At 51.6% G+C, this 13,048-nt stretch overlaps 1 protein-coding gene across 2 annotated transcripts in view; it reads right to left on the bottom strand.

Moving 5' to 3' along the window:
* The window catches only part of PODXL2 (podocalyxin like 2), a 33,194-nt gene extending 29,895 nt beyond the window's left edge, over positions 1 to 3,299 (bottom strand). Inside the window, exon 1 of one of the 2 annotated variants that reach the window (XM_069812172.1) lies at positions 3,130 to 3,299. In XM_069812172.1, the coding sequence (XP_069668273.1) occupies positions 3,130 to 3,181 (52 nt within the window). In that variant the 5' untranslated portion in view covers positions 3,182 to 3,299. The remainder of the gene's footprint in view (positions 1 to 3,129) is intronic. The other variant, XM_069812171.1, reaches the window with a different exon arrangement.
* Positions 3,300 to 13,048: the final 9,749 nt, after the last annotated feature.

Raw genomic sequence — 13,048 nt, 5'->3', positions numbered from 1 at the left:
GGGCTGCAAAGCTGGCTTCCCAACAGCAAAAAATTATCCCCAAAACAAGAATGTACATCCAAACCCTGGTAACCACAATGGGGCTTAACCAGGCACACGGACAGCGGGGGGCTGATCTGAGCCCCAGCAGGGCGTATCTTCCTTGCCAGCACCCCTGGCCCTCTGAACAAACCAACGCACGTGTTTGCTTTGCCTCTGTGCGGGCTGCACTCGTGTAGCTGACAAATAGCCTCTCTCCATTCTTTTGGGATTACGTGTTTCAATAGCCAGTGAGAACGGGAAGCAAGTTCACCCGACCGCCAGCTGCGGGCCGTGATGCACCTTCCCCACAGCCCCTCTCCCCTGGGCCTGCAGCAGGGCTGCCATTGCTGCTGCTGCTCACTCAGGTACCCACAAAATGCCGGAGCTTCTTCCCACACTGAGCAAGAGGAAAAACTTTTGTGCGCTCTGATCTGCAGCTCATCGCTGGCAGCTTCCCCTTGAGGGCTTAATGTAGTTATTTCTACCCCTGATGCATATAATTAAATGAACATTTCCTTATGGCACCAAAGAGGCCAAGGAAAAACTGACTACAGGGAATTTTCATCCATCCTGATTTATACTGCCTCATCTCGGGCTCATTCACACAATGCTAACAAGGAATCTTCTAAGCAGGCAGAAGGGAAAAAAACAACCTTAAATAGCCCATATGCAGACAAGCACCTGGGGAGACAACAAGAGGCAAGAGACCAATTCCTTCCCTTCTCCCTTGCTTTTAACCACATCATTTTCCTACTTGCAAAAGCAAAGGGGCTCCTAGAGCCTGGAGAGATATTTCCACGCTCTGTCAGCAGACCTGTGTTGCCCAGAAGTCTGATGGGACCCCAACAAGGCACACGTCCTGTTTCAGCCCATCCTGCAGGCCTGTGGAGGCTCCTGATCCTGGGAAGCACATGGGGAATTGCACTCAGTCCCTCCAGCTCTCTCAGGTTTTAACTATTCCTGTCCTGTGGGACTGGTGGAGCAAGGCCGGAGTGCACTGAATTATTCCAGGCTGGAACAGATCCTAAACCACCGAGCAAAGCTACTAGCCAAAACAGGGCTTGACTTATAAATTCCCAGCAGTCTGCATCTCCACTTCTGACCTCCCATCTAGGTAGGAGTCCAGGTGTCCGGAGATGCCTGGCCAATTGAGTCCAGCCCCCCAGAGCTGCCACAACCCACCAGGATTACCAATTTCACTAGATTAGGAACTGAGCTGTCCCTCAGAGCTGCCACTCACCTCCTACCCCTACGCCTCTCCCTGCTAGCAGAGGGGATCACAGGGAAATCCAAGGACCCAAATCCTCCATATCATCACCAGCTGGACAGTAATACTAGAAAGTTTCCAGCAGCCTCAGCAGAATAGGAAACATACCCTTCCTTCAGCACAGCAGTATCAGCTGTGGTCCTTTTGGCCGCTAGATTTTAAAACCACCGCAAGGTCCGTCTCCTTCCTCCACAGAGCACGTGTAGCTTTCAAGCGATGGGGATGGGGCCAACCCTCACCAGCAGATTGGCAGGGTGGGAATATGGCAGTTCCCCCCATGCACCTTGCCCTCCTCTGTGGAGGAGGTGGAGGTCTGGCTCAATCTGGGGACACAGGTCTCCTGGTGAGATGCAGCTAAAGAACCTTTCCCAGCGGTGCCTGAGTTTTCCCTAATGTGGACAACCTGCCTGGAAGAAGCCACAAAACTGGCTCCCTGCTCAGCTCTGGAAAGGCTTATTGCTTCTGTGCCACAGAGCATTGGCACAAAACCCCAACAGGTTTTCTGATCCATTTTGCTCTTTAAGCTCACTATTGTTGGCAAACCTAAAAGGCTTTATCCCTTCTCTTTAGGGAGCCTCAGACAACAGGGGTGAGGCACTGTACATACAGCTCATGGACAGAGCGGCTCCACAGATGACACATTCCCCCATGAACATTTTTGGGAGATTGGGGTAATGAGAGACGTGCCAGGGGGGCTGGATATCACCGTGTCACAGCTCGGTTGTGCAGGAAGACAGAGACTGGTTGGGAAATCAGCCCTTCCCTCCCAGCCAGAATGACTCAAGACAAAGACTCCCCCACTCTTTAAATGTCCCCGTTCAAAACTCCTGTTCCACACTAACCAGATTTCTGTACAAAAGGGATGGGGGTAGGGAGGGAGAGGGCAATCTCAGCCTCACAGGTCTTTGGGGGGATCCCTTTGTTGGGAAATTTCCCCAGACTATTTAAAAATAGAAGCAGAGTCTTCATAACTATTCCGAGTATAATTATTCCCGCACTTAATTGCCTTTCCCTAGCACCCTACCTCTCCTCCAAATTTCAAGAGCAGGCTCTTGGGGAAACACAGAGCAATTTGTGGTTCCCCCTTCCTTTGTGCCAGTTTCGCGGTAGTTAGCAAAATTACCACGATGCCAGACGAAGCCATCAATACATGAGAGGGCGGTTTTGGGGCAGCCCTGCCGTAGCAGGGTCTACCCTGCCGAAGCGCCGCGGCGGGCAGCATGCCCCGTCCAGGGCGACGTCCATCCTCTCCCCACACCGCAAGCGCTGTCGGTGCTGGACACGGCGTGCGGGGTCCCCGCAGGGACCAGCGCTGCGTACCCCCTCTCTGAGGCAGGAGACCCCCGGTTGAGCCCCCCCCCCCCACTTCCCTGCGGAGTGAAACCCACGTGAATCCAGCCCCCCGTGCCGGGAGCCCGTGGGTCTCCTGTCACCCGCCGGGACAGAGACCGGCCACTCCAGAGAGCTCTGATACCCGGGTGGGGGGCAGTGACCGGTACCCAGGGAGAGCTCCGGGGTGGGAGACGGGGACCCGACACAGGTCCCGGTACCCGGGAGTCAACGGCGCTTGCGGGGCGGGGGGCTGATGGCGACCTGCCTCCCGCAAAGGTCCCGGTGTCCCGGGGAACTGGACCCATCGCAGGCCGCCGTTCCCCGGGCTTGAGGGGAGGGGGGACAGACCCACCCCCCGCCGGGGGTCCCGGTGCTCGGGGTCGCTCCGGTGCCCGGGGAGGGGACCGACACCCACCCGCTGCCCAGCCGCGCCGCGGGGGGTCCCGGCGGCCGGCCCGCCCCAACCCATAGGGATGGCGGCGACCCCCGCCCCACCAGCCTTCACTCACCGGCGGTCAGAAACAGCAGCAGCAACGCCGGGGCCCGGTGCAACGGCTGCATGGCGGCGGCCGCTGCCCTGCCGCGCCGCCTCTTCACGGGGAGCGGGGCCGCCCCGCCGCCCGCCGGGCTCTGCCCCTCGCCGCCGCCGCGCCCGCCCGCCGCCCGGCCCCGCACTGCATCCCGGCGCCGCCTCCTCCCGCCGCCGCTGCCCGCCGCTCCGGGGGCGGGGAAGCGGCGGGGGTGGGTGGGTGGGTGTGGGGAGGGGGGGGTCCTAACTGCCCGCCGGGTGCGCAGACGGAGCGGCCGGGGCAGAGGCGGGGCGCAGCCGGTGATTTGCACCTAATTTCTGGCCGCGGAGCCGCCGCCCCCCGGCCCCCCCCCCCCCCCCGGCTGCAGAGCCCCGGCACTCCGCCGCCCCCGGGCGCCCACAATGAGTGCCGGCGGCGCGGCTGCATGCGCCGGCGGTGGGTGATCAGCCCCCGCGGCGGGAAGGCGGGAGCCGCCGAACCCCGCCGGCAGGCGACGCCCCCCTCCGCCGGGCGAGGCGGGGGCAGGAGCAAAGCCCCGGCGGGAAGGCAGCTGCCTGTCGGCCGGATCATGGGGGCTCTGACAGGAACGGTCTCCAGACCAAAGGCCCTTAACATCCCTCTTCTGACCTTTCCTCCGTTGCCCACGGGCCACAGAGCCACTGCGTCTCCCTCACCCCTCAGCTACCGCCCCACTTCATAACCTAGAAAACCTTCCCCCCCAGGGCAACTTCTTTTGCCGACCTCTGGAGGTCATCTGGTCCAACCTCCCTGCTCAAGCAGGTTACCTATAGCCAGTTGCCCGGGTCCATGACCAGATGGCTTTTGAGTGTCTCCAAGGTTGGAGACTCCACAACCTCTCCAGGCCGTCTGTGCCGGTGCTCAGTCATCCTTGCTAAACACCCTAAAAAAAGTGTTTCCTGATGTCCAGAGGGAACCTCCTGTGTTTCAGTTTGTGCCCACTGCCTCTGGTCCTGTCACTGGGCACCACTGGAAAGAGCCTGGCTCCATCTTCTTTGCACCCTCCCTTCAGGTACTTACATACATTGGTAAGATCTGCCCCGAGCCTTCTCTTCTTCAGGCTAAAAAACAGTCACAGCTCTCTCACCTTTATCTCATACATGAGACATTCCGGTCCCTTAATCATCTTTGTGGCCCTTTGTTGGACTGTCTCCAATACGTCCATGTCTCTCTTACTGGGGATCCCAGCACCGGACACAGCACTTCAGGTGTGGCCTCAACAGCACTGAGTAGAGGAGAAGGATCACCTCCCTCAGCCTGCTGGCAATACTTTGCCTGATGCAGCCCAGGATACCATTAGCCTTCTTTGTGGCAAAGGCACGTGGCTGGCTCACGTTCAATTTGGTGTACACCACGACCTCCAGGTCCTTTTCTGCCAAGCTGCTTTCCAGCTGGGTGGCCCCCAGCATACAGATTGTTCCTCCCAAGGTGCAGCACTTTGAATGTCTTGTTGAACTTCACGATGTTTCTGTCAGCACATTTCTCCAGCCTGTCAACGTCCTTCTGGATGGCAGCATGACCCTCTGGTTTATCAGCCATTCCTCCCAGTTTTGTGTCATCAGCAAACTTGCTGAGGGTACATTCTGCCCCATCATCCAGACCATTAATGAAAATGTTAAACAGGACTGGACCCACTATTGACTCCTGGGGTACACAGCTAGTTACTGGCCTTCAACTAGACTTTGTGCCACCGTCCTCTGGGCCATTCAGCCAGCTTTCAATCCACTATCTGCTCATCCAGCCATACTTCACCAGCTTGTCTATGAGGATGTTGTGGCACACAGTGCCAAAGGCCTTCCTGAAGTCCAGGTAGACAATATCCACTGCTCTCCCCTCATCTACCAAGCCAGTCATTTCATTGTAGGAGCTCATCAAGTTGCTCAAGCATGACTTCTCTTTGGTGAAGCCATGCTGACTACTCCTGATGATTTTCTTGTTGTTCATGTGTCTGGAAATGGTTTCCAGGATTAGCTGCTCCATCCCCTTCCCACCCAGGGATCAAGGTGGAGGTGACTGGCCTGTAGTTCCCTGGGTCCTCCTCCTTGCCCTTCTTAAAGATAGGGGTGACATTTGCTTTCCTTCAGTCTTTGGGGACTTCTCCCAGTCACAATGATCTATCAAAGATTACTGACAGTGGCCTTGCAATGACACTTGCCAGCTCCCTCTGCACTCATGGGTGCTTTTTGAAGAGCCCAAGATCTTTGAAGAGGCCAAAGTCCGCTATCCTGAAGTCCAGGGATGTGAGCTTTCTTTTTACCCTCCTTCCTCCCCTTAGGAGCTTTAACTCCACCATCTGGTCACTGCAGCCAAGGCTGCCTTTGACCTTCACATCCCCAGTGAGCCCCTCACTGTTGGTGAGTATGAGGTCCAGCAGAGCATCTCTTCTCCTTGGCTCCTTTATCACTTGGAGGAGGAAGTTATTGTCAATATGCTCCAGGAAACTCCTGGATTGCTTATGTCCTGCTGTGTTGTCGCTCCAGCAGATATCGGGGTGGAGCACATCTGGCTCCTCTTCAGTGTTGAGGGAGGTGAAATTATTTTGTAGTTGTAAGTCCTTAGGGGGAGCAGGAGCCTTCCTCTTGGCGTCAGAAGCTTCCATCCTTCACCTTCTCTAGAGGTTGCACTTACCTTAATATTAGGGGTGGACACTGCCTGCTTCCCTACTTCAGTGGGGGTTGGGAGCTCTTTGAGCTGTTTTGTCTCAGAAAAGATCCTGTCTATCTTCCTTCATCTTCTTTGAAGCTGTGCAGCCTGCTCATCTCCTCCTGTACCTCCTAGACTTGGTGGCACAGCTCCTCCAAGAGAGCACACCTCCTGCAGGACAGAGGGCCATTTCTCCTGGCACCACAGAGAAGTAACAGGGACTCACTGCAGCCTGGGGCTTGGAGGGCTGCATCCTTTATCTGAAGCTGGGTCTGCGGTGGAGCCTCTGCCCTAGCAGGGACACCTGCTCCGACTTCTGCTGGGGAAACCATTCTGTGGTGTCACCACCATATCTGAGACTGTCACAGTGATACTAATTCAACTGATGCCCCTTTCTTCGTGCCCTTCTGTGAAGACTGTTGTGCAAACTGCTGCATCTGTAAAAAAAAAAAAAAGGAAATATTTTATAGTGCAGCAGGTCCTGGATTTGTAGCTCTTGGAGCTGTTCTCTGTTTTGGTGCACAGCAAAGAAACATGCTGAATTATCATGCCGAAAATCATTACAGCAACAAGGTCAACTGCTCCAATTACATTCAATTTCAAATTAAACACACCTTTAGTGGCCTCAGGGCACAACATTACAGTAAATGACTCAAGCAAGGTCTTTGAGAGACAGGTGTCCAAGAAATAAGGCTCAACAGGTCCTGTAATACCACGGCAGTTGAGGGGGAACACCTGCCAGCTCCCTGTGCTTCAGCCCCTCTCGCCAGCTGGATGAGCTGCAGCCTTCCCGCTTCCCTCTCACAGCCTCCAGCGTGTGCCATCTCAGAGGAACTGTGCAACTCCCCATCCCGCCCCGGCCAAATATTCGAGAGACCTGGTCAAGCCCCAAGCATCACAAGGCTGCAAAAATGGTATGACTCCAAGCCAAAGGACCAAAAAATGTATTTGTCCCTTCCTGTTAGGCCCTTCCACTCATGTTTTCAAGCTTTCCTCAACAGGAGCAGCTAGGAGCCTTTTTCTTTGGTTTCAAAACAACTTTCTTGTCACACAACTCTAGGAGGGCAGGAGATGCTAAAATCCAACATCACAAGCTCTGAGTGAGGAAACAGCCCTGCTGCCATGGCCTCACCAAGTGTCTTTGCACTTGCAAAGCTTGCACTGGGTGCCCAGTGCTCTACTTCTCCCATATGGCATGTCGCTGAGACGACGGGATGTAGGTCTGAGGGTGATCAGGATTTTAAATTCAAACATTCTTATTCCTCAAATAAGCGTTCATTAAAAATACTCCAGAGTCTTTTTTTTTCTGTAAGAATTGAACCTTTTTTGTTGTTGTTGAAGAGTGAAAAAATATTGATGGTATTTTTTTCTGGCATGAAACTTGCTCATTTTCAACAACTAAAGAAAGGCGTCATGTGCCAAAGCCTGCTGAACCCTCTAGTGAATCAAACAGCCAGCCGAGGGTACTCGGTATTATCAATACTGACCTTTACAGCTCCTACCAGACCAATGCTGGCATGTGTCACCCCTTTGTGCAATTGCCTGCCTCTTTTTGCCAGCTCTTTCCTTCCATCATCTGCTCCCATGCAGCAGCTACCCCGAGTGTTACGAGGGCAGGTAACAGACTGGCTGCACCCGTTACCCAGCGTGGCAAGGCAAAGCCAACAGGCTTGAACCAAAGTACTCGCTTTTGGCTTCTTTTGGACCACATCCTTCCAGTGCTCTGAAAGTCCTTTTTATCCCAGAATCAATGCAGCCCTCAACCCCCATCAAGCAGGAAATGCAGCAGGAACTACCGAGCTGTCGTTTACCCATTAGATGAGATAAAAACACTCCAGTGCACTCAGATTCTAGTCCAGGCATGGCATTTAATGAATGCTTTTGTAATTTTTCACTTTGTTGCTGGTAATTTGGCTGTCTTAGCATGCAGGTGGCTTACTACAAGTGGGTAACTAAAAGCCTTTCAGATCTCCTGACCCTGCCACATCCAGCTCCCAAATCTTGGAAACTGAATTCAGCGTCTGAAGCAGCCTAATCACATCAAAGCAAGCGCAAAAACACCCTCATGTATTACACAGCCTCGAATCAGAGAGAAGGAAACCACACAGGCATGGCAGTGAGCACACTTTCTATGAGGCTCATGGCGCTCCCTAGATTTATTTTGACATTACACATCAATCTCAGACTGAGCAACAAAGAGGGAATCTGAAAGGAAAAGATACATCTTAGGCAAGAAAATCAAATAAATCTGGTGGCAACATTGATCAGCCAGGTCAGCGCTGCCAGCAGAGCAGAAAACAGCCAGCAGGGATGGGCAACACCAGTTCTCTTTAAAAACAGCATGAACTTAAACCCAGGACAGCCCTCGTGTTTTCATTTTACACTCCCTGGAATAGGTATGGCTGGCTTGGCTCTGAGGTATTGACAGCTTTACAGTCAAAGGCTTGTCATTTCTCATTTGATCTTCTCCAGCCTCCCTACCTGGTGTACATTCTCCAACGATGTTCAGAGCACTGGTAAAAGGGGCTTTGCAATTGCAGTAAATGCTTTTTTATAGCTGCTTCAAAGCTGTTCAGAAGTTTTTCTCGGTATTAACATTATCTGCGCTTTTCTGTTCTTCCCCAAAATTGTTCAATTTCACAGTTAGGTCTGTAAGGCAGGATCAGAAAGCAAGCATGTATTTTAGGCTGGCAAAACTGAAAATCCTTCTGCTGTCTCCCCCTGTAAGTTACCATAACAGCTTTTGCCTTCAGGAAATTCAGCCAGCTTTCCGATTTCAATTTAAGGGTCACATTTTGTTCCAAGATACTTGCAAACAAATACTACTGAGGTAGAGGAATGAGGTGATAGCTAAGGGAAAGAATTTGGTGCCTAGGATTTGTTAATCTAAAAGAAATTAACCACAAAGTCTAATCTCAACAGAAATGTAACTTATTTTGAAACTCCAGATTAAAAAAAAAAAAAAAGTAACACATTAACTTGCAATATGCTGGTGAGATGTTTTATTCTCCTAAATACAGCAAAACTGAATTCACCTACAAAGGTGAAAGTGATCTATTGCCCTTGCTCAGCAGAGCAAGAAAGTAAACAATAAGCAAAACAAATGAGCAGTCAGATGTTAAGTTCTTGCAGTGTTAGAAAAGGCAAGATGTCACTAGTACCAGGAAAAGGGTTTAACCCTTCTTCCTTTGCAGACTGACAATTGTCCAGACAACAGAAGGTGATCTGTGCCCATTCTTAGATCAGAAGGAAAAAACCTACTCTCGGACTCTGTCCCATTACCTCGATTGCTGGCTCTTTGGGACAGAGACTGGGTGACACAGCAGGCTTGTGGCACACCATGCAATTTAACTCCATCTTCTATGAAGCTGTGCAGCCCTTTGGCATCTCATCCCCACATAAGAGGAAGTCTTGAGAATTCCCCTGCCCTACCCCTCCTTCCCTAGGCACAAGGAAAGATTTAACCTCTCCCTTGTTCCAGCATACGTGAATTTACTTCAGAGCCTCTGACAAGCTTTATATAAGCTTATTTGCTGACTTAGCCTTTTTAATGCTGGGACACTGTGAAACGTTTTGACTGTACCAAGCAGGGGCAGGTACCCACTCTATTGCTGGATAGCCCAGGCACGCAGCCATTCTCTGGGCAAAATGCACAGTTTCTGCCCTCATCCGAAATCCTGCTGGGGAAGACGTATAATAAACACTTTGAGAGGAGTGACCTGGAGCAGTTAATACCTTCCAGAATATGCTGTTATTAGGAGGGAACAGAATCTGCTCTATTTAGAGCCCAGGAGCAAGATCTCCTGTATCACTTTAAGCCTTTCTTCATCTCTCTGCATCAGCTTGCTCCCCTTCGGGGAGGGCACACTGCCCACCTGTGGCAGTGCTGTTACCAGCCCTGCTTGTTTCCCATCCCCTGCCCAAAGGTGCAGCAGAAGAGCAATGACAAGTTGTGCTTTACTTCTCCAGTGTTCACGTGCCCCTGCTGCCTCCCATCCCCGAAGCTTTACATTTCTCTCCTTGCTAAAGCGAAGTTGATTGCTGCATTAATAGCCATGCCATTCTCCTGCAGGAGGCTCTGACAGCAAACCTCAGCGGACTCCTAGAGGGCAGAGGAAAACAGAGCTATATTGAATTTGATTAAGGGGCCAGAATAACCTTTAACAGAGCCACCTGGGGCAAGGAAGCAGACAGCTCTCCAGCTGAAAGCTCATGCAGGTTTCCTCCTAGTGCAGGGCTCCTCACTGGAGAGGAATAGCAACCCAGTCACATCACTCTGTTGGACTAGCATGCAGAGGGATGCTCACAGCCTTCCACTTGCATGAGGCATGACTACTGAGCTCCCAGCCAGGAAGGAGAAAGGACTACACCTCTCATGGATTATTCACATCATTTAAGCTGGGCTTCTGTACAGCACAGCTTGGAGAACCCCCCTTATCTCTGTGTCGAGCTCATCAACTCACATCCTAAGCAGAGACCAAATGCCCTTCTGGAAGGGATAGAAAATCTGCAGAAATGCAGAAAAGTAGATGTCATAAGGGCAGGCAAACCTCAGACCTTCTGAAGCTTTTTACCAGGGCAGAAGGATAAGTAGGCTAAAGCCCAGTAAAGCCAGGAGGTCAGCAACAAGGTGCAGGAGGTTTGGTCTTAGTTCTGCCTGTTTTAGAGGTATGACCTGAGCCCTAATAAGTGACTGCCAAGCCCTTGTTATGCAGTGTTTGAGGAGCACACATCAGGGAGCTGAGCACAATAACAGCCAGCAGGACAGGGCCCCGTGAGTACCCAAGGCAGATGAGCAGAGCAGCTCAGGGATAGCACCCAGATGTCCAGATCCTCAGAGAAGCTCATGGTGATGAAGCTGGTCCAACATCAAACCAGGAAGTCAGTCTGTAGGTCAGAGTCAAGGTCTGCTGATGGCAACCATGGTCAGACGCCATCCAGCAATCACTTAACAGCTCCATAGCAGTAGAAGAGGACTAAGGTCAGGTCAGGAGGGCAGTTCATGGGTCACAGCCCAAAGCAATAAGGACTGTGACCAAGCACAACAAACCAGAAACTAGTACTCCCACCTCATAGCTCAAACAGGAACTGAAGGCCCCAAGCTGAGCTTAAATAGAGCACCTGGGCCATGGGTGTTGGTAGAGGCCCCAGGTGAGCCTGATTACAGCAATTAAGGCCTATTAGTACGCTGAGGGCCCTGACAACATAAGCCTCTCTCCTTGCACAGTGACTTGAGAAACTGGAGTTTCTACCCCTCAATGAGCAAAGTATCTTTGCTAGGAAGAACCCAGAGGTGGTTTATACCTTTCCTTACTAAACTGAAAAGCATAATAGTTACCTTCAGAGAAACTCCTGGTTCTTTAATAGGTGGCTAAGCTGGGATGTGCGTATCTTCAGAGCAGAAGGAGCAGCCTGTATCTGAAGAGGGCTGGTGTCTGTTGACTCTAAGGAGAGCCACGCACTGGCTCACAGGGACTACTGGCATTCCTACACATGTTTCCACGTGGTTTGATGGGACTGAAGTTCCTCAGCATCTTTACACAGGACAGTTACTTTCAGATCTCCTTGAGCACTAGATAACCCAGAAAAGAAACTTGGCACTTCCCCTGGGTTCCAACCCCCAGCTTCACCTTGCCTTTAGAGGCAAGTGACTTGCAAGATGAGCAGAAAGGAGCACAACCCCCTTCCAAGAGCTTTTGCTCTAAAGATGCAATGCTCAGCAGCCCCTTGAGGCTCCTCACAGACATTTAGTTGTGGCCGAGGAGCATGCTGGATGGCTGGAGTCGTTGGCAGACCAGTGCTCCATGATAATGGAGACATTAAATCAGTCACAGCAGCAAGAACTGCATAATAGATGCAAAATACAGAAGCCTGATCCAATTTTGGCTGTGCCTTGTTAAGTGGAAAAGTATTTTAGGAGATGGAAAAATACTAGGAGGTTCAGAGTGCATCCTCCCTGCAGCATGGCATGAGGGGTAGCTGTCTGCAGTGACTCACCTGTATCTGTAGATACACATCTGTAAGCATATTCCCATACTGTCTTCACAGCTCAGCAATCACATGCTGGAATTCAGATATTTGGGTGAGTTGAGGTCAACAAGGACAGAGCCATAAGCACCTGAAATGGCCCTCCTGGTTGAACTGCAGCTGGTTGGTCTCCTCTAGGACAGGAAGATGACACTACCCAACACAACTGCTACATCTTGAGCACAGTTACACTGGGAAAGTTCTTGTCAACCAGTTTCCAGACAGCCCTTTAGTAAACTCAGAGCAGATGGACAGAGCAGGTTCCAGTCAAGGTCTGGCATGGCAGAAAGCGAAACACTGCTGGTCCAGAAATGCTGCATATGCTAATTTTTCCAAGTGGCATTGGCATTAATTTGAGGAAAAATAAATGTATTACTGGAGGTAGAACTTCCCTGACTCAGAAACAGCCACTAGCACGCTGGATACAACCCAGGACTTGCAGATGTAGTGTGTTGGTTTATGATCACAATAAAGGCAGAAGCTATCAAGACTCTAAACCCTGTCAGAAGGTAGGAAAGAGCTTGCAGGAAGGGTACAGGGCTTGTTTCCTCCATTTTCCCAGATCACATACCCTCACGTGTTAGCTGGTTATCTGCAGGCACCTGCTCATGTACCCCAAACAGGCATGTATGCATTGTTTGTATGTGTGTGTATATATACGCTTCGTGCTGGGCTAAGGTCAAACAGCTTTTTATGAGATGCAGAGAGCCATGCCGTTCTCTCAGGAGTGTGCACATGGCATGTTCAAATGAAACTGGATCAGGATCTGGCCCATCATGCACTTTTCAAATCAAGATGCTCTTCCAAGCCAGCTTCACCCAGCATTTGCCAACAACTACAGTCCCAAGGGGAAAACGACCACTAGAAGCGACACTGTGGGGATTCACAAACCCCTGTGTGCTTTGCAAGGAGCACCCTCTTCATCTTCCATCTGAGCCCAGGCACAGCCTGTTGTGGACAAACCTCACCTCCCCAAGACTCTTGCTTTTGCCCCAGGTTGTCAGAGGCACTGTGCAATGTTCGAATCACAGCAGTGAGAAGCCAAGTGCTCAAGCTTGGACAAACTCAAGGTTGTCAGGGGAGCAACTCCTCGTTTCATGAGACCGCGGCTTGGCTTGCCCATCTCCAGAGCCCTGCAGTAAAATCCTTGCTATGTTCAGCTGGAACATGCCCCCTGGCAAGGCAGTCCCTGTTTAAAGCAGCATCTGTT

Source organism: Haliaeetus albicilla, chromosome 24 (genome assembly GCF_947461875.1).
Source record: "Haliaeetus albicilla chromosome 24, bHalAlb1.1, whole genome shotgun sequence".
NCBI classification, from domain to species: Eukaryota; Metazoa; Chordata; class Aves; order Accipitriformes; family Accipitridae; genus Haliaeetus; species Haliaeetus albicilla.
Note: the sequence above shows the minus strand (reverse complement) of the source record. Positions and strands in the feature narration are given on the sequence as shown.